Consider the following 23,991-nt stretch of genomic DNA (forward strand, 5'->3'; position numbering starts at 1 on the left):
GCCGCTGCTGGGGACATAGCGAACATCTCCCAGTTCGCCGTGCATCACTGCATCCGGCAGGTCACCGATGCCCTTTTCGCAAGGAGACACCAATTCATCTCCTTCCCCATGACCCTAGAGAGGCAGGAGCAGCGTGCAGTCGGATTTGCCAGGATCGCCGACTTCCCCATGGTGCAGGGCGCCATTGACTGCATGCATGTGGCTATGCGGGCACCTATCCACAATGCCGAGGATTACCGCAACCGGAAGGGCTACCATTCCCTCAATGTACAGCTGGTGTGTGACCACAGGCAGCGCATCCTAGCTGTCAATGCCCGCTTTCCAGGAAGCAGCCACGATGCATTTATCCTGCGCCAGACTACTGTGGCTGACATGTTCCAGGCACAGCCTCCCCCAAGGGGATGGCTTATCGGGGACAAGGACTACCCTTTGTGTACATGGCTCATGACCCCGCTCCGCGCGCCCAGGACCCCTGCTGAGGAGGCATACAACGAAAGCCATCAAGCCACAAGGAACATCATAGAGCAAACGATTGGCGTCCTCAAGCAACGGTTCCGCTGCCTGGATCGTTCCGGCGGATCTCTACAGTATTCGCCGGATAGAGTCTCCCAGTTCGTCGTCGTTTGCTGCATGCTGCACAACCTGGCTATCCGCAGGACTCAGGCACTGCCACCTCACGTTGGACCACCACCTCAGGAGGACGAGCAGGAGGACCATGAGGAGGAGGAGGAGGAGGAGGAGGAGTACCAGCCCAGGAGGGAGCCACAAGGTCCAAGGGCCGTCCGCCGGCGGCTTATTGAACGACACTTCTAGGCCCCCTCTCAGGGAATGGCTTGTGGCAATGAACGCACCTGAATGCAGCCGCTCCGCAAGCCCTCAGCCGGTTAACGCAACAACCACTTGAAACATGACACATGGACAAGCTGAATAAATAAAAAGCTTTATTTAACAAACTCAGGGCCCTTCCCACATGAAACACAAAAACAGACAACACCCCCAAAAAACAGTCAAAAACATATCTCACTCCCACAACCTGGGGAGGAATAACAAAACTTGTCCATCCAATTGGCCTTCATCCTCGGCCTTACCAAGACAAACCCCCCCATACAGAACACAAACACCCCCATCTAAAAAAACATTTGCCATCATCTTCGGCCTTACCAAAATAAACCCCCCCCATACAGAACACAAACACCCCCATCTAAAAAAACATTTGGTAACACACTCTACTTGGTGTGCCGAGAGGGCGAGTCCTTGTGCAGGCTTCTCTGGCCCCTGCCCGACCTGCTGCTCCACCTCAACCTGGGCCCTGTGGGTGTTGCAAGGCTGGGGGAAGGCTCCTGAGGGGCACAAAGCGTGACGGCAGATGCCCTTGGGGGTCGGCCTAGACGAGGTCCGGCCCTGGAGGGGCCGGCTGCTGACTGCTGCAGCTGTGGCTGGGCAGCATCAGTCTCTCCAGCAGCTCGTCGCAGCTTTGCTGGGGGAGTGGCAGTGGCAGCTGCAGCAATGGGGGCAAGCTGGCTGATGCCAGGCGCTCGCTGGTCGCCAGAGACACTGGCACTCGGCCGGGCTGGCACTGCAGCAAGCGCAGCAATCTGGTGAAGGCCAGACCGCAGTGCTGCAGCAGCGCGGCGGGTGCCCTGGCGATGCGTCCGTGACACAGCGAGTGTGGCAGAAGTGAGTGCCCGTACTGCCCTGGTCTGTGCCCGCATCAGACCAGCCAGTGTCTGCACAGCACCACTCATGAACTCTCGACTCGCGTCCTGTGCTGCCGCGAGTTGTGAGTCCCCAAAATCGGCCACACTATGAGCCAGGGACTCAATGGCCTGAGGCAACTGTCCCACAACCCCCATGAACTCGGTGTGGCGCCGCTCCGAATCCGCGGACATTTGATCAAGGAGGCGCACCTCCTGGGCGAGGACCGTCTCCGGACTGGAGGCCGGACTCTCCCTCTGGGGAGAAGGCCGCCGAGCTGGCCGACCCTTCCCGCGTGGCTGGACGCCACTGGGCCCAGCAACTGCCCTCCCCTGCAACACTTCCCCCCTCTGGGGAGAAGGCAGCCGTGCTGCCCGACCCTTCCCGCGTGGCTGCACGCCACTGGGCCCAGCAACTGCCCTCCCCTGCAACACTTCCCCCCTCTGGGGAGAAGGCAGCCGTGCTGCCCGACCCTTCCCGCGTGGCTGCACGCCACTGGGCACAGGAGCTACACCCCCCTGCAACACTTCCCCCTGGCTCTCCTCCAGGCAAGACGTGTCCCCTCCATTGCCATCCCCTGGCGCGGATGAGGGTTCCCCCGATGTGCCGCCTTCCTCTTGGTCCTCGTCGTCCTCCTCTTCCGAGGGACTGACACTCGCGGCTTCAGGGACCTCCTCCTCACCAGCTGAAAGCAGGAAGGCGCAAGAGTAGCTTTAGAGTGAGGACAGGGCGTCAGCGAGGGAGGCATGAGTGGTGGCATTATGCGCATTGGTGGGACAGTGGCAAAGGATGTAGATCTGAAGCGCAAGGGGAACGAGAGAGGTCCAAACGGTCATGTCCTTACCATTGGGGCCCAGCACAGGGTCGGCATCTCCAATAGCAACGGGGCCAATCACCCGGGCACGCATGAGTCGAGCCACGCGCTCCTCCAGGTCACTGAGCTCCTGGAACTGGACACGGCCTCCCCCGGTGACAGTCCGGCTCTTCAGATTCTGCGCCAGCTTGGCCTGCAAGAGAAAGGACGGCCTCTAAGTACAGTGTGGTGTCCTGTTGTTGTGTGCACTGCCTCCCATGGTCGAATAGCTTGGCCAGTGTGTCAAGTGCAGAAAGTGCTACTGATGATCATGCCAGTGCCATAACTGCTGGAGGAGGGCTGGCCATTAGGCCTTTGAGGTCCCTTTGCCCATAATGTGAGGTGCACATGCAAGGATGAGGAGGACACTGGAAAGGGTACTCACCCTGACCAACCGAGTGAGGTCGTTGAACTTCTTGCGGCATTGGTCACCAGTCCTGGGGACATCGCTGTTGGCTGTGACCCTCTGGGCGATTTCCCTCCAGGCTCTCCTGTACAGCCTCTTGGGAGCCTTCTTGCCACTGTCCGGGCACAAGATATCTCTTCTCTTTTCCAAACCCCTAAGCAGCACCCTCAAAGCATGCTCTGAGAAGCGCTGCGCTCGTTCACGGGCCTTCTGCATGGCTTCAGGCGCTATTTGGGTCCAGCAGCAGTGTTCAGGCCTAGCTGGAGGGCTGCAGTATCCAGGGCGTGGCAGCAGACCAAGTCGACCCTTCCCCCTTTAAAAGCTGGCCGGCGTCAGGGTGTCTGCTGTCAATCAAAACATGACCGCATCTGCGCTGCGCCCGGCCTCGGCGTTATCACTCTGCACCGCTGGCTTAGCGCCTAAAGATAGGGGTGCAACGCCAGTTTCAGCGCTCGCCCAAACTCCTTGGCCAAAGCTACTGAATATCAGCAAAGTGGCCTCCACTTTCCGGCGGGCGCTAACTTTAGCGCCCGCCCGAATTTACCGCCCCAAAAGTGGCTATACTGAATTTCTAGGCCAAGTTATCCTCAGCCACGCTCCTGAGTTACAACAGTGACTCCACTTCAAAAGTACTTCATTGGCTGTAAAGCGATTTGAGACGTCCGCTGGTCATGAAAGGCGCTATATAAATGCAAGTCTTTCTTTCTTTTGAGCTCTCGCTGGGCCAAGAATTATATTGAGATATGTCTGGGAGCAACTGATGAGCCTGTCCTCCTGGTCAGGGTAGGGTAGAAATTTGGACAGCAGGGAAAAAATAAATTGGAAATGGTGGGAGCAAGTAAATCGCTAAGATATCCAGACCCAAAAAAAAAGTTTTGAACAGCAACCGGTCGTACCACTGTCCCAGAAGCAGAGGAATCCATCTTCTGCTGTAAATCTGTGATTGTTAGATCCATATTAAAAATAACACAGGTGGACACTGACATTCAAACAAAGTATCACACAAAACACTACCGCATTTGTACACAGGCAGTGTCAGTACAATTACAAAAGTAAATTGGCACGACAAGTCGTACTGAACTACATGTAAGCCTGTGGTAAACCATGGTATTAATTATAGGCCTAGAAATTCGGTCTGGCCCCGCCAGGTCTTTTGCGCCCGAAATTTAGCGCTCGCCAGGATTCCCGTAGCGCCCGCCTAAAATTCAGTTGCGACGGGCCAAGACGGCGGCGGGCGCTATTGCAGGGTTTGGCTGCCTCGCTAGAGGCGTTAAATGTCACTTTCAGGCGTTCAGCTCCCGCTGCGGCACCCGATGCGGTGCGGCAGGCTGGGGTACTGCAGGCCTCCTCCTTCTCTTAAGGAGGAGCTGCCTGCAGCCGTCAGATCACCGGTGGATTCCCCCGGCAAATGAGCCCGGCACCACGGAGAAGTGCCGGGCTCGCGGGACACAGACATCAGTGCCGCGGGGGGGTGGTGCAGGAGTCCGGGGAGGGAGGTGCGGGCAGGCGGCCGCCGGGAAAGCGGCCGGCCGCCGCTCCACCTTTATGCGCCGGCCTTTCGGAGCTGCAAGACCCCGTTTCACAAACGCTGTTTGCGGCTGCCACGGGCGAGGCGGCCGCAACTGAATTTGGCCATCGGGCCGGAATAGCATTGCAACCGGGGCGCTGCGCACACCGATGACGTCATCGGTGCCGGCGCAGTGCTACCGGCTAACGCCGATGTTAGGGTCCATCTGAATTTCGGGCGGTAAAAAACTTTAGGCGCAAACCACTTTATAGCCAATAAGTGGGCGCAAACGCAACTGAATTTCTAGGCCATAGTCTTTAAACCTTCATAAGACTAGGAAACAGACTCAAATTAGGGTATTGAAAACCATGCATCGTTTTTAACTTCAGTCCTATGCGATGTAACTGAGCCACTGATCAATGGCTGCTAAAATGTCAGTGGATCATATTGACCTGATCTTCAAAGCCACTGCATATTATCTGTGGAACTTGGCAGCTACAGTAATTATTTCCAGCCACCCACATTAGTAACTATTTTTGCCTAAATTATCTATTTTACAATAAGTTTCAGAAATATTGAACAGTTAATAGATCCTCATATCTCCTGTATCTCTTATTTAGTTATTAGAACTCCATTTTAACGTGCTCACTGACCTACATTGGCTCCCGATTAAGCAACACCTCGATTTTAAAATTCTCAGCCTTGTTTTCAAATCCCTCCATGGCCTTGCCCCTCCCGATCTCTGTAATCTCCTCCAGCCCTACAACCCTCCGAGATATCTACACTCCTCCAATTCTGGCCTCTTACGCATCCCCGATTTTAATCGTTGCATCATTGGCAGCTGTACCTTCAGTTGCCAAGGCCCTAAGCTCTGGAATTCCCTCCCTAAACCTCTCCGCCTCTCTTTCCTCCTTTAAGACGCTCCTACCTCTTTGACCAAGCTTTTGGTCATCTCCTTATGTGGCTCGGTGTCAAATTTTGTCTGATAACACTCCTGTGAAGTGCCTTGAGACGTTTTACTACGTTAAAGGCACTATATAAATACACAAGTTATTGTTGTTTGTTAATAGGCTAGCTAATATAAAGCAGATAGTCTACTAACCTCCTAATCAGCTGTATTTTAAATGCAAGTCTCACTCCAGGACTTCAGCATGTAATCTCATCTAACACTTCAGTACAGTACTGAGGGAATGCTGCACTGTCTTTCAGATGAGATGTTAAATCGAGGCTTTCAGGTGGACATAAAAGGTCCCATGGCGCTATTCGAAGAGGAGCAGGGGAGTCTTACTGGTGTTGTCCAACATTTATCCCTCAACCAACATCACTAGAACAGATCACCTGGTCATGTATTTCATTGTTGTTTATTGGATCTTGCTGTGCGCTGATTGCCCGATGCGTTCCCCACATTACAATAGCAACTACACATGGGCTGTGAAGTGCTTAGAGACGTCCTGAGGTCGTGAAAGATGCAAGTTCTTTCTTTTTGTTGATTTGCAAACACTTTTTCAGGAAGCCAATGCACCTTTCAGCTGCACGTTAAGTCCCTTTAAAACCTGCAGTTTCCTGCAGCTAATTATTGCTGTGCTGGTTACATATTCCATCAACTTCAAACGCAACATGCCGCTTGGGAGGTAAGCAAGCCAGTATTTCAAAATGATTTTTTTTTTCATGCGCAAAAATGTGGTTCACAAAAGTCAGCAGAACCAAAATCAGGCTGAAGTGAATTGTATTAGAAGATGGATGTGGATGGAGCAGCATAAAACAATAAATCACTGCAGAGAGCCATGTGTAACTCAATGGTCACAGGTCCCAAATCTCAAAGGGAAACTTTTCTTATCGACCATAATAGAAAATAGCAACATGCAAATTTGGTAACACATTTCTTTAGAAGTTGAGTCGGCAAAATCTACGCTTTATAAATTTGTTGGAATTATTATCACTATAAATGCTTTATCTGTCAAAGCTTTACACTGTAAAAATTTCTGCTGCCTGAAGTGATTTGTGAATTCAAAGGCAATGTTTGGTGTGCACACAATTCCTACCCATCATTACTGACAGTCAGGGTGCTCTCAGACAAAATCATTTAAGAATTCTTGGAAACAAGGACACCATCCAGAATTCCCATTGAAAAAATCAAGATGCAAGAACACCATCCAAAAATTACAACCATGGGTGTCGACATCTTGCTAACTGACAGCTCTTGATAATTTATCAATTCTGAAAGGTTTGTGTCTATATTGTGCAGCACAGAAATCCACAGTACCTTTCCACTTGGGCCGTCAGTCTGTTTCTGGGGAGAACCTAATTTGCATGAATAAATTTCACACTAATTTCTTGTGTGAACAGATCTTTTGAGTTGCAAGCTTGCTGTACACTTCTTGTAAGAGGAGGATCCACAATGGATCATTTTTTCTAAGTTTGCTTGTTTGATTATGGTATGAGACTTTTTTTTTAAGTAATCACTGGAATGCACCAGCAGTTTTATAAATCATTAAAATATATACAAATTATTACGATACATGAGACTTAATAGGTGGTTTTGGCAAAGTTATGGAGCGATCAGGTCAGTAAAATAATTTTACAAAATTACTTTAAAAGATGGTCTAAACATTTTATACAGTTGACTTTTTATTATGTTAAAATGTTTGCAAACACAGATCTGTAAAGATTTTTCTAAAAAATGCAAGTCAGAAAAATGCATTTTATAAGCACTAGGTATTTAGTAATTCCACACTATAATTTGCACATTGACAGCCTCAGTAATGAAGCAAACAGAAATCATTATAATTCTGTAAGACATACCTTAATGTATATTTTAACCCTTAATGTTATACGAATAAAACAGCACAATCTACAAGATATATAAAAGTCTGCAAGAGGGTTTTTTTTTAAGTCTAAAAATGTAGCCAGAGCAAAATTGTGACATCTTACTTAGTGTGAAAGGCACTACATAAAGGGTGGTGTAGCTGTGAGAGAGGTGTAGAGGTCAGGCACACTGGAAGCCTTTTGTGTTAGCACAGACTAAACCTTAGACAACATTCATTGCTAAACAGGAACTATACATGCCAAGTGATGCATCTTCTAGTGTCCATGTGTAATGTGGCATTTTGGATTAGCATTACTTGTAAGTGGATACGTGGTAATCTTAACATACCTGGCATTTATTGGTCTGAAATGCATTTTACCCATAAATACAATACTTTTCTTTACTGCCTTTATCCATGGGAAGATGCAACCTAGAGAAGGATGAAGCAGACTAACTGTCAAAATATTACCTACATCCTTTTATACTTTACCCAGACATCCTACTTTAGTTCGCGTTCTAATTGAGCAGCTGTTGAAAGTCTTGCTTCACGAGCGGCACATATTCTAAATTTTACAACTGTAAGCTAACTGCCCTGAATTTAATTGTTTTTATATATAAAGCAGTTGAACTACATAAAAAATGGTATTTATATAAAAATAGGAGTAAGAATGAAAGCCTTTCACACAGTACTAAGTCCCTGCTCCTGTTAAATTATTTTTTCTAAACCCATCAGCTCAGCTCATTTATAATCGAGCCACTGAGCCGTAAAGACCAAATCGTCCCAGGTTGGATCCCCAGCCTGCATGGAGTTAAGTCACATCAACTGTGGCTGCGGTAAGGGTGCTAGAATTGGCCTCAGCGCCCTGGGTTAGGGAGAGGAAAACTGGCCAGGGTCCCTGTTCCTGATTGATTTTCCCAAAAGAACCCTGTGTGGACAATGGTTGTGGCCAGGATTGGGCTTGACTGTGGTGCCCTCCAGAGTCGAATAGCCTGCCAGTTCCATCAAGGCTCATGCAGGAACAATGACCACCTGAGAGAGGTACCAGAGTACAACTGGCACCCATGAAACCACGTACCAGCCTTCCAGGGGGATTGGGCTGAGGAGAAAACTAGCAGGAAAAATAAACAGCTGCAGATCAATTATTCCAGTTAAACATTGTAAAAATATTGAGTCTCGTCACATATAAAACTTCACTTCACTTTTATCCTTTTAAAGTACATTGGTTGGTAAAAAGGCGCTTTTAACCACGGATAATAGAAAAGCTTCTAAGAACACAGACTGAAACCAAGACTGTACAGCATTGTTTTAGAATTCCTTTGGCTAGGATCTGCAGAAACATATATTGTACATATACTGTGCAATTTAAATTAAATAGTCAAAATCTGTCACTATTCTACACCAGCATATCATTAGTGGAAAACAAACTCCAACACTGGATTCAGAATATTACGACCACCACTTTATTTCCAATTTTTGAATCTGTAGTTTCAGGTTTTTTTTTGAACAGCAATGCTCGAAAACTTTAATCTCAAGTGCCCACATATCTGGACTGTTACAGTAAATCTGAAACACTGATTCAGAAAAAGAAAGGAGCTGTAAATGGATATGCCTCTACTTTGAAGCGGCACTTAAAGATTATCACCCATTAGTCACTAGGTCATCAGCTCACAATGACTTGTAAATGTTCAAACCTTGGCATCAACATTGCTCATTGTGGCTGTCGAAAGGTTATCTATTAGACCAAGGTACTCCCAGAGAAACTATTGATTTTGAGGGCTGATTATTCCAAAGGCCATGAGGACTGTAATTTTTCATATGCAACATGCATTGAAGTTTTGCACCCATTTTTTAAATATAGATGGTATGCGACATACAGCAGAATTTTAGTGTTCACTGATAATACCTCACCGCACTGTGCAAACATAAAGGCTGCTTGAGAATTTATTGCAAAACATTTAGCTATCTGCGAGAAATTGATTTATTGGTTGCCTGGAATTGTGTACTTAATTTCAACAATTCAAACCATTACCAATCAATCAGCATCCTTTTGCATTCTAGCAATTTAAAAGTGGGGTGAGCAGTAAAACTGAGACCATTTTACCTGAAAAATAAACACTGAATTTATACTATGATACAGAATTTAGGCTGAAATGAGCCAGTTACAATCCTATAGCTATCACTGAGAGAGTAATTAACACACATTTTTGAACCCGATTCCAGTAATAGTTTAAATGTATCCTCTAAGCTCCCGCAATGGTTCCACGAGCCAGCAAGCAGCTGGAGCCAGATTCAATCACCAGTCTGTGCTGAGTTAGCTGATCCCAGCCGGGGCAGCAATAGGGACATTGTAATTGGCCTCAGTGCCCAAGTTAGGGACGTGGTGAACTGCCAGGGTTCCTGCTCCTCATCACTACTATGCAACTCCTGCTGGAGGGGACAGTGTGAACATTGGGCGAGAGCAAGGTTGGCGCAGCTGTGATGCCCCTGATGACCTGGTGATCAAACAGCCCACCGTCAAGGCTGGCACACGAGCAATGGCAAAATACTTGTGGGCAAGGAACTGTACATACCCCACTGAGTCTGAACAGGAGGCAGGAAAATGAGCAAGAACAGAAAAAAAATTCCTCCTTAGAAAATTAAAACACCTTAAACTGGCAACTACATTCTTAGAAGGAAAGTGGATTTGTACATACCACCATATAATTCTTAACACTATGAAGCTCTATAATCCTTATACAATCTCAAATTTCTGTTTCTTTATCGCTGAGAAAAAAGTGCTGGTCAAAGACAGCTTGGAAGCAGATGTTTGTGTTGACTGTCATCTTGAGTTACTAAAATGGAGATTCTACGCAGAATGCCTGCTTCTAGGCTAGCTATCAACAGCAGCTTTGAGGTATAACATGCAGAAACAAAGGGCCAACAGTCAGCAGCAGGTATGCGTATATCCCTTCACAACTTGCAGCATAACGCACAGCTCAGACAAATAGTCTTGCCCTCTAATGATGGTATAGTAAATTGCGACGTAGGCAATGGCTAAGGTTCATGAGCAACGTCAGTTCTCAGCAATCTCATTATGTAAGCCTGCCACGTAAGAGGAATGCCCTTTACATCTCAGCTCATGGAAATGGGATACCAATTGGTTTAGCTGGAAGAGACAGATTTGAGTCCAGTATTACTTAAAATCCCAGGATGACAATTTTTTGGGATTGTATTCTTAGTGATTATAATTTTAAAAAGCACACAAGTATCCTTCTTTCACCTGGTCCACTATGAGTTGTGATATCAGTCAGTATTTCCTCACATCTTTATTCACTCCACCGTCCCCCACCCCCCCGCCCCAACCAAACACATGGTGGGGGATTTATAAATATATTTATTTAATTATAATTAAGGCTCATTCCTCCTTTCATTAGAAGAAAAAACATGAGAACTCCCAATGCTAAAAAATCACTCAATCACTATTTCTCACAATGAGATTTGATTATTCCAAAATGTAAAAGTACAAAAATGCAGAAAAAGAAATTTTCTGATTTGTATTGGACTAGCAAACCTTAAAATGTAAATAGCAGTGAATATCTAACAGGGCTACTGTGCAGACCAGTCCTTTTCCTAGTTTACGATCGCTGGCTTTTCCCCAAACACATAGCGTGAAAATTTTTCTTTAACTATTAAAATGTTAGCCCATAAAAAAAGTGTTACGTCTGTTTTGTTGCTTAAAGGAGCAAGGAAGGCTGGGAAGTACATAGTATTTTTTGTACATAGTATTTCTCAATCTCTTACTTTTAAACAGAAGTATTGAGATTTGATACCAGTTAGAAGATCTCCTCATTTCAGTAGTATCTTTTTAACTTCACGGAGACATGACCATTGCGATCTGAGCCATTCCTCAGATGGGGCTTTTGCAATGGGACCTCGCGCTTTGGAATGACCTAGGGCTAATCTAGAGGGCACCTACCTAACTGCAGAAAAATCAGTGCAGCCACTCTATGATGCGTTTCTTCCAGCAGTGGAGTGAGGCCCGAAATGGTGAACCGTAACAATGTTATCAATACACAACTCAAGTGAGGATCACTCCTAACAGTCAGGAGATGTTTCATTTTGTTATTAAAGACAGGAAAGTTGGGTGGGGGGGATAGTATTTTGCACAGTAAATACTCACCCTAGGCATCCCATCTCATTTAAAGACTGCTTCTGACAAATGCCGGTTCGACCCATGTTGTATTACCCTTTTTCTTTATTACCCTCCTCCTGCACCCTGTAAACTACTTTAGTCAGCTGGAATAGAACTTTTGTACAGCTGCAGCAACTCAGTGCAAGACATTTCTAAAATTATGTGTGTTTAAATACTAGATCGTCGAACAATCCGTCATTTACTGCTGCCAGTGGCAGATACATCAAGCTCCGTGTAACCAACATTGATATTGATTAGGGTTTTGTCTCACTTGCCACTTTCAGAATTTGTTATGCTACAAAACCTACTTTCATTATAAATGACAGCCGCAGCAAATTACCAGAGTGACTCAGCCCTTTCAAAGGGATGCAATTTCCAATCCATGAAAGAGAGACTGAAGCCTTTGAGTAGCCCTGATCAGTTGTTTGTCAAACGTTTAGAAGGAAAGTGAACAAATATTTATTAAATGAAAAACCATCAAGGCTGCATACACCAGCATCTACTATCATTGTTACTTAGAACAGCCATTTGATCCTTCAAACTAGCTACCAACCATAAATTATAGCAGACTTATAAGTCATGCAGTAAACAAGTATTTAAAGATAATTGATACAAAGAAGTGCTCACTCAATGGTTGGACTCAAAACTTAAGACTATAGTTTCTTTGCATGTCTACTTTTTAAAGGTGTTGCTGGAGTAGGGATATTTTCTTACACAGATTAAATCTGAAGGGATAAGAACAGGAAAGACCATTAGGCCCAACCTTTTCATATATCAACTCCATAGGAAGATAGGAACAGGAGCAGCCATTCAGCCCCTCAGGCCTGCTCTGCGAGTCAATTAGATCATGGCTGATCTGTACCTCATCTCCATTTACTCGTCTTAGCTCCATATCCCTTGGTACCTTTACCTAACAAAAATCTATCGATCTCAGCATCAACAGCCTTTTGGGGAAGTGAATTCTATATTTCTACTACCCTTTGGGTGGAAAAAGTGCTTCCTGATTTCACTCCTAAATAGCCTGGTTCTAATTTTGAGATTATGTCCCCTTGTTCTTGATTGCCTCACCAGAGGAAATCGTTTCTCTGTATCTACCCTATCGAATCCTTTTAACATTTTAAACACCTCAATCAGATCACCCCTCAAATCTTCTATACTCAAGGGAATACAACAACAGCAACAACTTGTATTTATATAGCGCCTTTAACGTAGTAAAACGTCCCAAGGCGCTTCCCAGGAGTATTATAGGACAAAAATTTGACACCGAGAGGACATATAAATTGGCCAGAAAAAGCAATAATCCTGAGGATTGGGAGCAGTTTAGGATTCAACAAAGGAGGACAAAGGGATTAATTAAGAAAGGGAAAATAGAATATGAGAGTAAGCTTGCAGGGATCATAAAAACTGACTGTAAAAGCTTTTATAGATATGTGAAGAGAAAAAGATTGGTGAAGTCAAGCGTAGGTCCCTTGCAGTCAGAATCAGGTGAATTTATAATGGGGAACAAAGAAATGGCAGACCAACTAAAAACATATTTTGGTTCTGTCTTCACAAAGGAGGACACAAATAACCTCCCAGAGATGCCAGGGAACATAGGGTCTGATGAAAGGGTGGAACTGAAAGAAATCCGTATTTGTAGGGAAATGGTGTTAGGAAAATTGATGGGACTGAAGGCCGATAAATCCCCCGGGCCTGATAATCTACATCCCAGGGTACTTAAGGAAGTGGCCCTAGAAATAGTAGATGCATTGCTGGTCATCTTCCAGAACTCGATAGACTCTGGAACAGTACCCATGGATTGGAGGGTAGCTAATGTTACCCCACTATTCAAAAAGGGTGGTAGAGAAAAAGCGGGGAATTATAGACCGGTAAGCCTGACATCGGTAGTGGGGAAAATGCTAGAGTCCATTATAAAAGATGTAATAGCAGAGCACTTGGAAAGCAGTGACAGGATCGGACAAAGTCAACATGGATTTACAAAAGGTAAATCATGCTTGACTAATCTACTGGAATTTTTTGAGGATGTAACTGGTAAAATAAATAAGGGAGAACCAGTGGATGTGGTGTATTTGGACTTTCAGAAGGCTTTCGATAAGGTCCCGCATAAGAGATTAGCGTGCAAAATTAAGGCACATGGGATTGGGGGCAAGGTATTGACTTGGATAGAGAACTGGTTGGCGGACAGAAAGCAAAGAGTTGGAATAAACGTGTCGTTTTCCGAGTGGCAGGCAGTGACTAGTGGGGTACCGCAAGGATCGGTCCTAGGACCCCAGCTGTTCACAATATATATTAATGATCTGGACGAGGGAATTGGATGTAATATCTCCAAATTTGCAGACGACACAAAGCTGGGTGGGAGGGTATGCTGTGAGGAGGATGTCGTGAAACTCCAGTATGATTTGGACAGGTTGGGTGATTGGGCAGAAACATGGCAAATGCACTATAATGTGGATAAATGTGAGGTTATCCACTTTGGTGGCAAAAACAGGAAGGCAGATTATTATTTGAATGGCAATAGATTGGGAGACGGGGAAGTGCAAAGAGACCTGGGTGTTCTTGTGCACCAGTCGCTGCAGGTAAGCATGCAGGTGCAGCAGGCGGTTAAGAAGGCAAATGGTATGTTGGCCTTCGTAGCAAGAGGGTTCGAGTACAGGAACAAGGATGTCTTGCTACAGTTGTACAGGGCCTTGGTGAGACCGCACCTTGAGACCGCACCTTGAATATTGTGTGCAGTTTTGGTCGCCTTACCTGAGGAAGGACGTTCTTGCCATGGAAGGAGTGCAGCGAAGATTCACCAGGCTGATACCTGGGATGGCAGGAATGACATATGAGGAGAGATTGTGTCAATTGGGCTTATACTCACTGGAGTTTAGAAGATTGAGAGGGGATCTCATCGAAACCTATAAAATTCTGTCAGGCCTGGACAGACTAGATGTAGGAAGGATGTTTCTGATGACCGGGGAGTCCAGAACCAGTGGTCATAGTCTAAGGATAAGGGGTAAGCCATTTAGGACAGAAATGAGGAGGAATTTCTTCACCCAGAGAGTGGTGAACCTGTGGAATTCTCTGCCACAGAGGGCGGTGGAGGCCAGTTCATTAAATATATTCAAGAAAGAGTTGGATATATTTCTTAAGGCTAAAGGGATCAAGGGATATGGGGAGAAGGCAGGGACAGGGTACTGAATTTGGATGATCAGCCATGATCTCATTGAATGGCGGAGCAGGCTCGAAGGGCCGAATGGCCTACTCCTGCTCCTATCTTTTATGTTTCTATGTAAGGAAAAATTAGGGCAGGTGACCAAAAGTTTGGTCAAAGAGGTAGGTTTTAAGGAGCATCTTAAAGGAGGAAAGAGTGATAGAGAGGCAGAGAGGTTTAGGGAGGGAATTCCAGAGCTTAGGGCCTAGGCAACAGAAGGCATGGCCACCAATGGCTGAGCGATTATAATCAGGGATGCTCAAGAGGGCAGAATTAGAGGAGTGCAGATATCTCTGGGGGGTTGTGGGGCTGGAGGAGATTACAGAGATAGGGAGGGGTGAGGCCATGGAGGGATTTGAAAACAAGGACAAGAATTGTGAAATCGAGGCATTGCTTAACCGGGAGCCAATGTAGGTCAGCAAGCACAGGGGTGATGGGTGAACAGGACATGGTGCAAGTTAGGGTACTGGCAGCCGAGTTACAAGCCAAGTTTATGTAATCTATCCTCATAATTTAACGCTCTAAGCCCCATCTACCCATCTTCTCATTATATCTTCAATCCCTTTTCTCTCAAAGCCATTTATACTATCTGTATTAAAGGGCCTGCCCTGGTAACTTGAACAGCCAATACTGCTCCAACTGGGACTGTGGAAGACTTGGGATTTCACAAGTCAAGTGCACCACCTGTTGCTGCAACACAATGGGTAATAAGCTCATTGAAACTAAACCCAGGGTATTCCATCATTTCCCACTGTGCACCCTTCAAATTTTGCTTAAAACCTAGAGAACATGCAGTCCGTCAGTCAAGTACAATTTATGAGAACAATGTCGCACTGGCATACTGTCGCCAGAACTTGTGATTTACTTTACCAAAGCATTGCCAAAGCTGTGCTGCAACAACCCTTCAGGGGTTAACGATCTGTACTCCACAAACTACGCAAATATTTTTAAAACAAACCGGTAAACTACACTCATACATAGGGGGAAAAAATAGTTTAAGCCAAATCGCTAAAAGGAAAGAAATACTGAATACAACACGGTACAAGAGTAAACACATCAGTCGCATCACTTACTACTTTGATAGTATGTTCCGAATCTCTGAATATAACCAACTAAACTCAATACTACATTAGCAAAAAAGTATATGCTCCAATTATTGACATGCAGATATCTTTTTAAGATAGCCATGAAATATGGATTGCCAAGATGGTCCAAAGTTCTGCAGTCACAGAACTGTACACTCCCCGAGTATTAAAGCCAGTATCTCACTCACCCTGCTAAACATTCTATATCAGCCAATGACAAATCAGAATATTTTCTTAATGGCGAGAGACTAGGAGCTGTGGAGATGCAAAGGGATTTGGGTGTCCAGGTACACAAATCACTAAAAGCTCGTGCACGGGTACAAAAAGTAATCCAAAAGGCGAATGGAATGTTGGCCTTTATCTCAAGGGGGGTGGAATACCAAACTGAGGAAGTAATGCTTCAGTTGCAAAGAGCCTTGCTCAGACCTCATCTGGGGTACTGCTTTCAGTTTTGGGCACCGCACCCCAGGAAGGATATACAGGAAACTCTTTTTTATCTGGCACCGACGGGACCGGCGTGGTGCCGGTTGAGCAAAAAGTCCGGATTACAGAGAGGTATACTTACCAAGGTACGAGAGCCCCGTACACGGCCACAGGTGCAGGAGTCCCTGTTGCACGGCCACAGGTGCAGGAACCCCAGTTACATGGCCACAGATCCAGGAACCCCGGTTACACGGCCACTAATATATAGTAAAACTTACCTGAACCTACTCCTGAATTTTGCCGGTTAAAAGAGAGTTTCCTTATTGGCCTTGGAGGGGGTACAGCGCAGATTCACCTGAATGATACTGGGGTTAAAGGGTTAAATTATGAGGCCAGGTTGCATAAACTTGGTTTGCATTCCCTTGAGTATAGAAGATTGAGGGGTGATCTGATCGAGGTGTTTAAAACGATAAAGGGATTTGATAGGGTAGATACAGAGAAACTATTTCCTCTGGTGGGGTAATCCAAAACAACTAAAATTAGATAGCAAAATACTGCGGATGCTGGAAATCTGAAATAACAACAGAAAATGCAGGAAACACCCAGCAGGTCAGGCAGCATCCGTGGAGAAAGGAAAACAGAGTTAACGTTTCAGGTCTGAGACCCTTCGTCAGAACTCAGTTTTAACCCTAACTCAGTTCTGACGAAGGGTCACAGACCTGAAACGTTAACTCTGTTTTTCTCTCTCCACAGATGCTGCCTGACCTGCTGAGTGCTTCCAGCATTTTCTGTTGTTATTTCAACTAAAATTAGAGCCAGGCCATTTACGATTGAAATCAGGAAGCACTTTATCACACAAAGGGTAGTGGAAATTTGGAATTCTCTCCCCCAAAAGGCTGTGAGTGCTGGGTTAATTTAAATTTTCAACACTGAGATCAAAAGATTTCTGTTAGGTATCAAGGAATATGGATCAAAGGTGGAGTTGAGATACAGATCAGCTGTGATTTAATAGAATGGCGGAACAGGCTCGAAGGGGCTGAATGGCCTACCCCTGTTCCTATGTCACTAGGACGTAACAGTAATGACACAGCAAAGAGTAGGCGATCCTACCCAAGAAAACAAGCAAGGAGCTGCCTGGGGATAAGTGGCACCATTGGGACATTTCAAGGGAGCGAAAGTAATGGCATTAACAAATTTAACACATCACTATCTATCAAAATGTATATACTTTCAATAGACCAGAAAGTGCGAAGGTTAAAAGTAAAAAGTGCAACTTTCATGCCATTTTTTTAAACAGTAGACTTCTTTTTGTGCAATATTAACATTAATAACACAGATAATATCTTTTGGTGATTTTTTTTTAATGAAGGAGACATTTCTGGACATTTAATTTGTAAATTAACACAAAGGAGGCAATTTCATGAATCTGTGCTGCCAACTGACAGCCTCATTTATCCAGTAACGAAAATTGGAAATTCAGCTGCACACTGCCCATGAATGAATGGCTATAAAGTCTTCGGCAATGTGCACTCAAAATTATGATTACCGGCGAGGATCTCACCTACTAGTGCAGCGGAATTCTAACGTTCTTCCAAAACTCTCAGTTTCTTTTCAACATCAAACTAGCGGTGTGTTTATTTTTTCTTTAAATTGCGTGGGCCAAGTAATCGATTTGAGTCGGTTTGCACATTTTTACTTGGTCCTCAGTTTAAGTGCTGCAAGTACTTAAGTGTTGCAAGTAAATCACAAAAGAACCGTGCAATCGATGACATGGGAACCTTATGTATTTTCTTCATTTAGTGACATCACTAGGCACAGGTGATGCCCATTACAGCTCACACCTGCTGTGCACAGCTGCAAGATTACACGTTGGTGTTGCCCGAGCAACAATGACTTCATCAAGAACACCATGATCTTTAGAAAGTTAACAGCTCATGTTTACTAACCAATAGGCAAAACTGATGGCTCTTGGATTTGAGGTCAAATTTCTCTTACCCGCATGCCAAGTACCAAGAAACCAATTTCTTCCATCAGCGGATATTTGCTGATCTGTTGCTGTATCTTCTCAGCTGAAGCGTCAGGGTCATAGCTCTTCTTCCCTATTTTCACATCCATGATGCACGGTTTGTTGAACTTGCGTGTCACATCTTCCAGTTTAAGGTACAACTCTGAACTCCGAGGTTAAAGAGCAAACCCTCATCACTAGATCCCATGAAACAACTCCCTATGCCTTATTTTGTTACTTCATTATTATTTTCAAGGCAAAAGCATTACACGCATGCCTACTGTCCACTTACCAGTTTCGTGCTGAGCATGGCAGTTAGCAGCCCCTTTAGTACTGGGGGAAAACAGTTACCTGATAACACTGCACAGACCAATTAATGATCATAAAAATTAAATTACTGAGTAGATTTTGAATGCAATTTTTCTTCCTGCGTCTTTAAAATAAAAATTAGTTGAGCAGACAGCGAAAGGAGCCAGTAGAAAAAGCAGCAATGGATTTAATAGGAAAAAGTGAACAAAACCAAAATTAAAATATTTTAAAAGTATAAGGTAAAGAGATAGAATGCAAAGGAAGACAAATAAACCTGAAGGTTTATTAAAATAAGATTTTTTTTTTTAAAGTACACACACAGATCTGAGAATTTTTTATGAAGAATAAGTAATATTGGGGAACCAGCAGAAAGTAGAAACACTTGCCTTTTATCTGGTTAATCAGAGCTGATCAACAGTTGGAGGATATTTTGTCTCTGTTGATCACAGATGGCACCAGCAGCTGCAGTGGTGATGAAGCAGTGGTCAGGAATGTCCTCGTAGGCCAATTAAGTCTGTATCATTATAAGGTTATTGCAATACACACAAAAACAGTGATCAATTATTGCTAGCACTGGTATCGGATTTATCACACACAACTGTATTCAATACAACTGGTAAGTTTAGTCTCAGAGGCACACAAGCATTCCCATCGTAAAAAGGACCGTGCTTCTTAAAGCCAATCATCTGGTCATTTGCCAAGTGAGTTTCAAAGCCGCAAATTATCTAAACAATTGCCTGTACAACAGATGGAGGGAAAAAAATCACTTTAAAAAGGGTGTAAAGTGAAGCAGCTCATTTAGTGCATTGTAATGAATGGAAATCACAAATACTGCCCACGCAAACTGTGAAAATTGCCTGCTAAAGAAGTTGGAAATACACAGAGAATAGCAGGCTTTTCTCCTCTGGAAAAAATAACAACAGAGAATGCTGGAAAAACTCAGCAGGTCAGGCAACATCCGTGGAGAGAAATTTGAGTTGACGTTTCGGGTTGAAACCCTTCTTCAAAACTCCTCTGGAACTGCCGAATAAGACTTGCAATTTAAATTTGTATGTCAGTGTCATGGTAAGAAATGTCAGGTTGCCAGTAGGGGTATTGACAGTACATACTGTACACGATACCACAGTTCAGTGCAAAGGATACCATTAGGTGCAGTAGTCGGTGTCCAGGTGCCAAGGAATTTAGGCAGGAATTTTTGTAGTTCTAAGAACACGTGATCGTGACACGATGAACCAAACACCTGAAAACAGAAGGAAAAGTCTGTTGAAAAAACAAAATATTTAAACATTAGAACTACAAGCAAAGCTCTTTTGCCCCACAGAAGGACTCATCGAATTGTCTCGGGATATTTTTAGCGGATGTGACATGAAAGAAAAGATGTCTTCAGTCAGGAAATTTTAAAAGATCTTTCAGTAGTCAAGAGGTTTTTAAGTGCATTTCAACCTGCAGAGAAGTACAATTAAAAAAAGTACAGAAATTCTTGTAACACAGCCTTTTGTACAGCAGCTAATTGTTCAACTTTTAAAGGCACAGAATTGGTTTCAATTTCACCAGACTCCTGAATCTCTGTATTTATTCAACTACATGAAACCTTCACTGTACAGAGGTAATGCAGACTGGAGAAACAATACTTTGTACTTGTACATCAATAGCTTCAGAAAGATGAATAAAACAACCAAGGTTCAACCATATATCAACTGGAATATTTCATCAGTATATAGAGCAAGATCCTTGAAGTGAAAAAAACACTATTTTATATATTACTGCAACAACTGTAATTGTGCTCCAATTTCTACCAGCGTGTCCACTCAATAAGCATCTTAGTTACCAAGATAGACTAAGGGAGTTGGCACTCTACACTTTAGAGAAGCGTAGACTTAGGGGGATCTGATTGAGGTTTATAAAATAATGATGGGAATAGACTGTGTTCCAGTGACAGTTTGCTCCAATTAAATAGGTTAGGGCGGGTCAGGGGTCACAAATTTAAGTTGTATAAGGCCAGATCTAGGTTAGATATCAGGAGGTAGTTCTTTTCCCAGAGAATAGTGGAATTCCTTCAAGTGAGAGCTGGACCTGTTTCTGGCTGGGACGGAGATCACCTCTTACAGAAGGTAGGTACTGCAGGGAATTCAGGGCCAGAGTGATCTCCTGGACTAGTTTCCATCGCCTAGATGGGTCGGAGAGGAATTTCCCAGATTTCCCCCCCCCCCCCAAATTGGCCTGGGTTTTTATCTGGTTTTTCATCTCTCCCAGGAGATCACATGGTTTTGGGTGGGGTGGAGTGTGTATATGTTGTGGTACACAAGGTATCGCAATTGTGTGGGGCAGGCGGGATGGACCAGGCTGGATGGACCAGAGGGTCTTTACCTGTCTCTCATTGTTCATATGTTGGTAATATGGAATGGACAGGGGCAATCACCGTATATACACCATGGCATTGATATTGGAGAGCCACATCCTAAAATAAAAACAGAAAATGCTGGAAACACTCAGCTTGTCAGGCAGCATCCGTGGAGAGAGAAAGGTAGGGTTAAGGTTTCAGGTCAATAGCCTGATACTGCTTGACATGCAGAGTGTTTCCAGCATATTCTGTTTTTATTTCAGATTTCCAGCATCTGCAGTATTTTCCTAAAATGGTCCTATATTCAGTTCCTGTTGCTGCAGAAAACCCTGTTCACATTGTGGAGCTGCTTCTACAGCAGCCAGATCTACAGTATATTGACATTTCAAGGTGTGGCAGAACCCCAGTGGTTGAGGGAGGTGTGTATCGCCAAGATCAGCAAAACTACTTTTCTGGCCTGGTACGAAGGGCAAGCTGGGAGAGATGAACTATGGGCACTAAGCTCACCAGCTGCCAAAGCAATATGGCCACCTGAAAGTAGGCTGTTCCCAGACTGAAACCATCTCATTTGGTGGTACCAACTGCTTCCAGCAGCCTTGAATGATTTCCCGTTTACATTGTTGGTTTGCTGCCAACTTGAAATCTGCTGTCTGTGGCAACCCAGCATTGTGAAAATGTTAGAAAATCTGCAAGGAGTAGCACGTTATTTATAGCTTCTAATGTTTTTTCTCTTTGAAAATCATGTTTTCTCAGTTTAATTTCAACACAGAAAACCTACAACTCACTACACCACTTGTTTATCAAGGTTAGTTTGTAATTAATTTAAATCTCGTTTATACACTAGAACTAGCGGACAAAATTGTAGGGCTATGGGGAAAGAGCAGGGGAGTTTGAGAATAAGATGGCTCTTTCAAAAAGCCAGCACAGGCACATTGGGCTGAATTGCATCCTCCTGTGCTGTATGATTCTATGTTGAGAGAGGGCCTACAAATGCCAGCAACTGGACTTTGTCAGTATGTGTGGGCAAGCAGAGGTCAGCTCACTCTTAGCCAGACCAGGATGAAGGACATGGTGCAGCTGGCAGCCACCAACACACAGAGCAAAACCCCTAGCAACAAGGGTTTTGGTGGATTCGATACCAATGCCAGGTCATTTACTTTATAGGGTACTAGCTGGAGTGCCCGGCGGTGCCGAGGGTTTTTTGAGGGCATGTTGTTATGAAAAAAGTAGAAATAATTTTTTATTATATATATATATAAATGAGTTTGTCTGTCTGTCTGTCTGTGTGGGAAGGAGAGAGAGAGAGAGAGAGACTGGGGGGGGGAGAGAGGCCCGGGGATCGAGAGAGAGACTGGGGGGAGAAGAGAGAGACGGGGGGAGAGAGAGACTGGGGGGGAGAGAGAGAGAGACTGGGGGGGAGAGAGAGACTGGGGGGAAGACAAAAAGAGAGAGAGACTGGGGGGAGAGAGAGAGAGACTGGGGGGGAGAGAGAGAGAGAGACTGGGGGGAGAGAGAGAGCGAGAGACTGGGGGGAAGAGAGAGAGAGAGACTGGGGGGAGAGAGAGAGAGACGGGGGGAGAGAGAGAGACACTGGGGGGGAGAGAGAGAGAGACTGGCGGGAGAGAGCAAGAGAGGCGGGGGGAGAGAGAGAGAGAGAGAGACTGGGTGGAAGAGAGAGAGAGAGAGACTGGGGGGAAGAGAGAGAGAGACTGGGGGGAAGAGAGAGAGAGAGACGGGGGAGTGAGAGAGAGAGAGACTGGGGGGAAGAGAGAGAGAGAGAGACTGGGGGGGAGCGAGAGAGACTGGGGGGAGAAGAGAGAGACGGGGGGGGAAGAGAGAGAGAGAGAGAGAGAGACTGGGGGGAGAAGAGAGAGACGGGGGGGAAGAGAGAGAGAGAGACTGCTGGATTTAGTTCGGGATTAGCCTGGAGAGAGAGGGGGGGGAAGGAGCGCCTCAGGCCTGGCCCGATGGACCCCTGCGAAGGAAGGAAGAAGGCAAGCTCTCCCTCCCTCTCCCACCCCCTCACTCTTTCCCTCCCGCACCCTCTCTCTCTCCCGCCCCCTCTCTCTCCCTGCCCCTCTCTCTCCCCCTCTCTCTCTCCCTGCCCCTGTCTCTCCCCTCTCCCCCTCCCTCCCCGCTCTCTCTCCCTCCCTCTCTCTCCCTCCCTTCCCTCTCCCTCTCTCTCCCTCTCCCCCTCTCCTCTCCCTGCCTCTCTCCCTCCCTCCCCCTCTCTCTCTCCCTCCCCCTGTCTCTCCCTGCTTTCCTCTCTGTCCCTCCCTCCCCTCTCCCTCCCTCCCCTCTCCCTCCCTAGCGCCTCAGGCCCGGACACTGAGCCGAGCCCCGGGACCGGGCCGAGGGGGGGAAAGGCTGAGTCCCAGGCCCACAGCTGCAAACGGAGCCGAGCCCCGGGACCGGGCCGAGGGGGGGAAAGGCCGAGTCCCCGGCCCGCGGCCGCAAACGGAGCCGGGCCCCGGGACCGGGCTGAGGGGGGGAAAGGCCTAGTCCCCGGCCTGCGGGCGCAAACGGAGCCGAGCCCCGGGACCGGGCCGAGGGGGGGAAAGCCCGAGTCCCCAGCTGGGGCCTCCAGCTCCACAAGGTGGGGAGACCTTCCCTGGAAGACAACTGAGTTCCTTCATACTTGAAATGGATCACTTCATTTCTAACTGTTCCTAAATACTATTTAAAACTGAATTAATTTGTTCTTTTCCTTAGTTCCCTGTATTAAAGTTCAGGTTTTTAAGCACCCCATAGCTAAGAAGACAACTGCACTACATGATCTGGCATTAAGCCATATAGAACAGGAAGGTGGCAGCTGTTAAAAAGTGAATAAAAGTAAAAGCTGAGGTAAAGATGGCCGAATTAACGGCAGTTTGAAAGATTAGGCCCCGTCCTCACACGTCATGAAACACCCCCCGTGATGCAGCGTGCTCCCCCCGTAGGATTGGTCAACCTTCATGTCACTCAATGCTAATGAGCGGGTTTCCCCCCGTATAATTGGCCAACCGCTAATGAGCGGAATTTTGAACGTTTTTTGTCTACTGTCCGAACAATTTTTGTCTGACCAAAAAGTAAATACGCCTAGGACACCCTCCTAATCAGAACCTTTCTTTTGATATAACATATGTGTAGGTACGCTCTATAACTTTTGAGTGATGCCCAGACAGACAGACAGACAGACAGACAGACACCACTA

General features: G+C 45.7%; 1 protein-coding gene across 2 annotated transcripts in view; it reads right to left on the bottom strand.

Annotated features, from left to right (window-relative positions):
* The window catches only part of ipmkb (inositol polyphosphate multikinase b), a 126,990-nt gene that overhangs the window by 40,098 nt on the left and 62,901 nt on the right, over positions 1-23,991 (bottom strand). For both annotated transcript variants that reach the window (XR_015079251.1, XM_085994903.1), the window contains exons 3-4: positions 19,601-19,697; positions 18,139-18,311 (exon numbers count right to left, since the gene is read on the bottom strand). Coding sequence is in view for 1 of the 2 variants with exons in the window: in XM_085994903.1 (XP_085851029.1) it covers positions 18,139-18,311; positions 19,601-19,697 (270 nt within the window). In the remaining variant the exon portion in view is untranslated. The remainder of the gene's footprint in view (positions 1-18,138; positions 18,312-19,600; positions 19,698-23,991) is intronic.

This window comes from Somniosus microcephalus, chromosome 8 (genome assembly GCF_052327205.1).
Source record: "Somniosus microcephalus isolate GS21.2 chromosome 8, FLI_Smic_1.0, whole genome shotgun sequence".
NCBI lineage: Eukaryota > Metazoa > Chordata > Chondrichthyes > Squaliformes > Somniosidae > Somniosus > Somniosus microcephalus.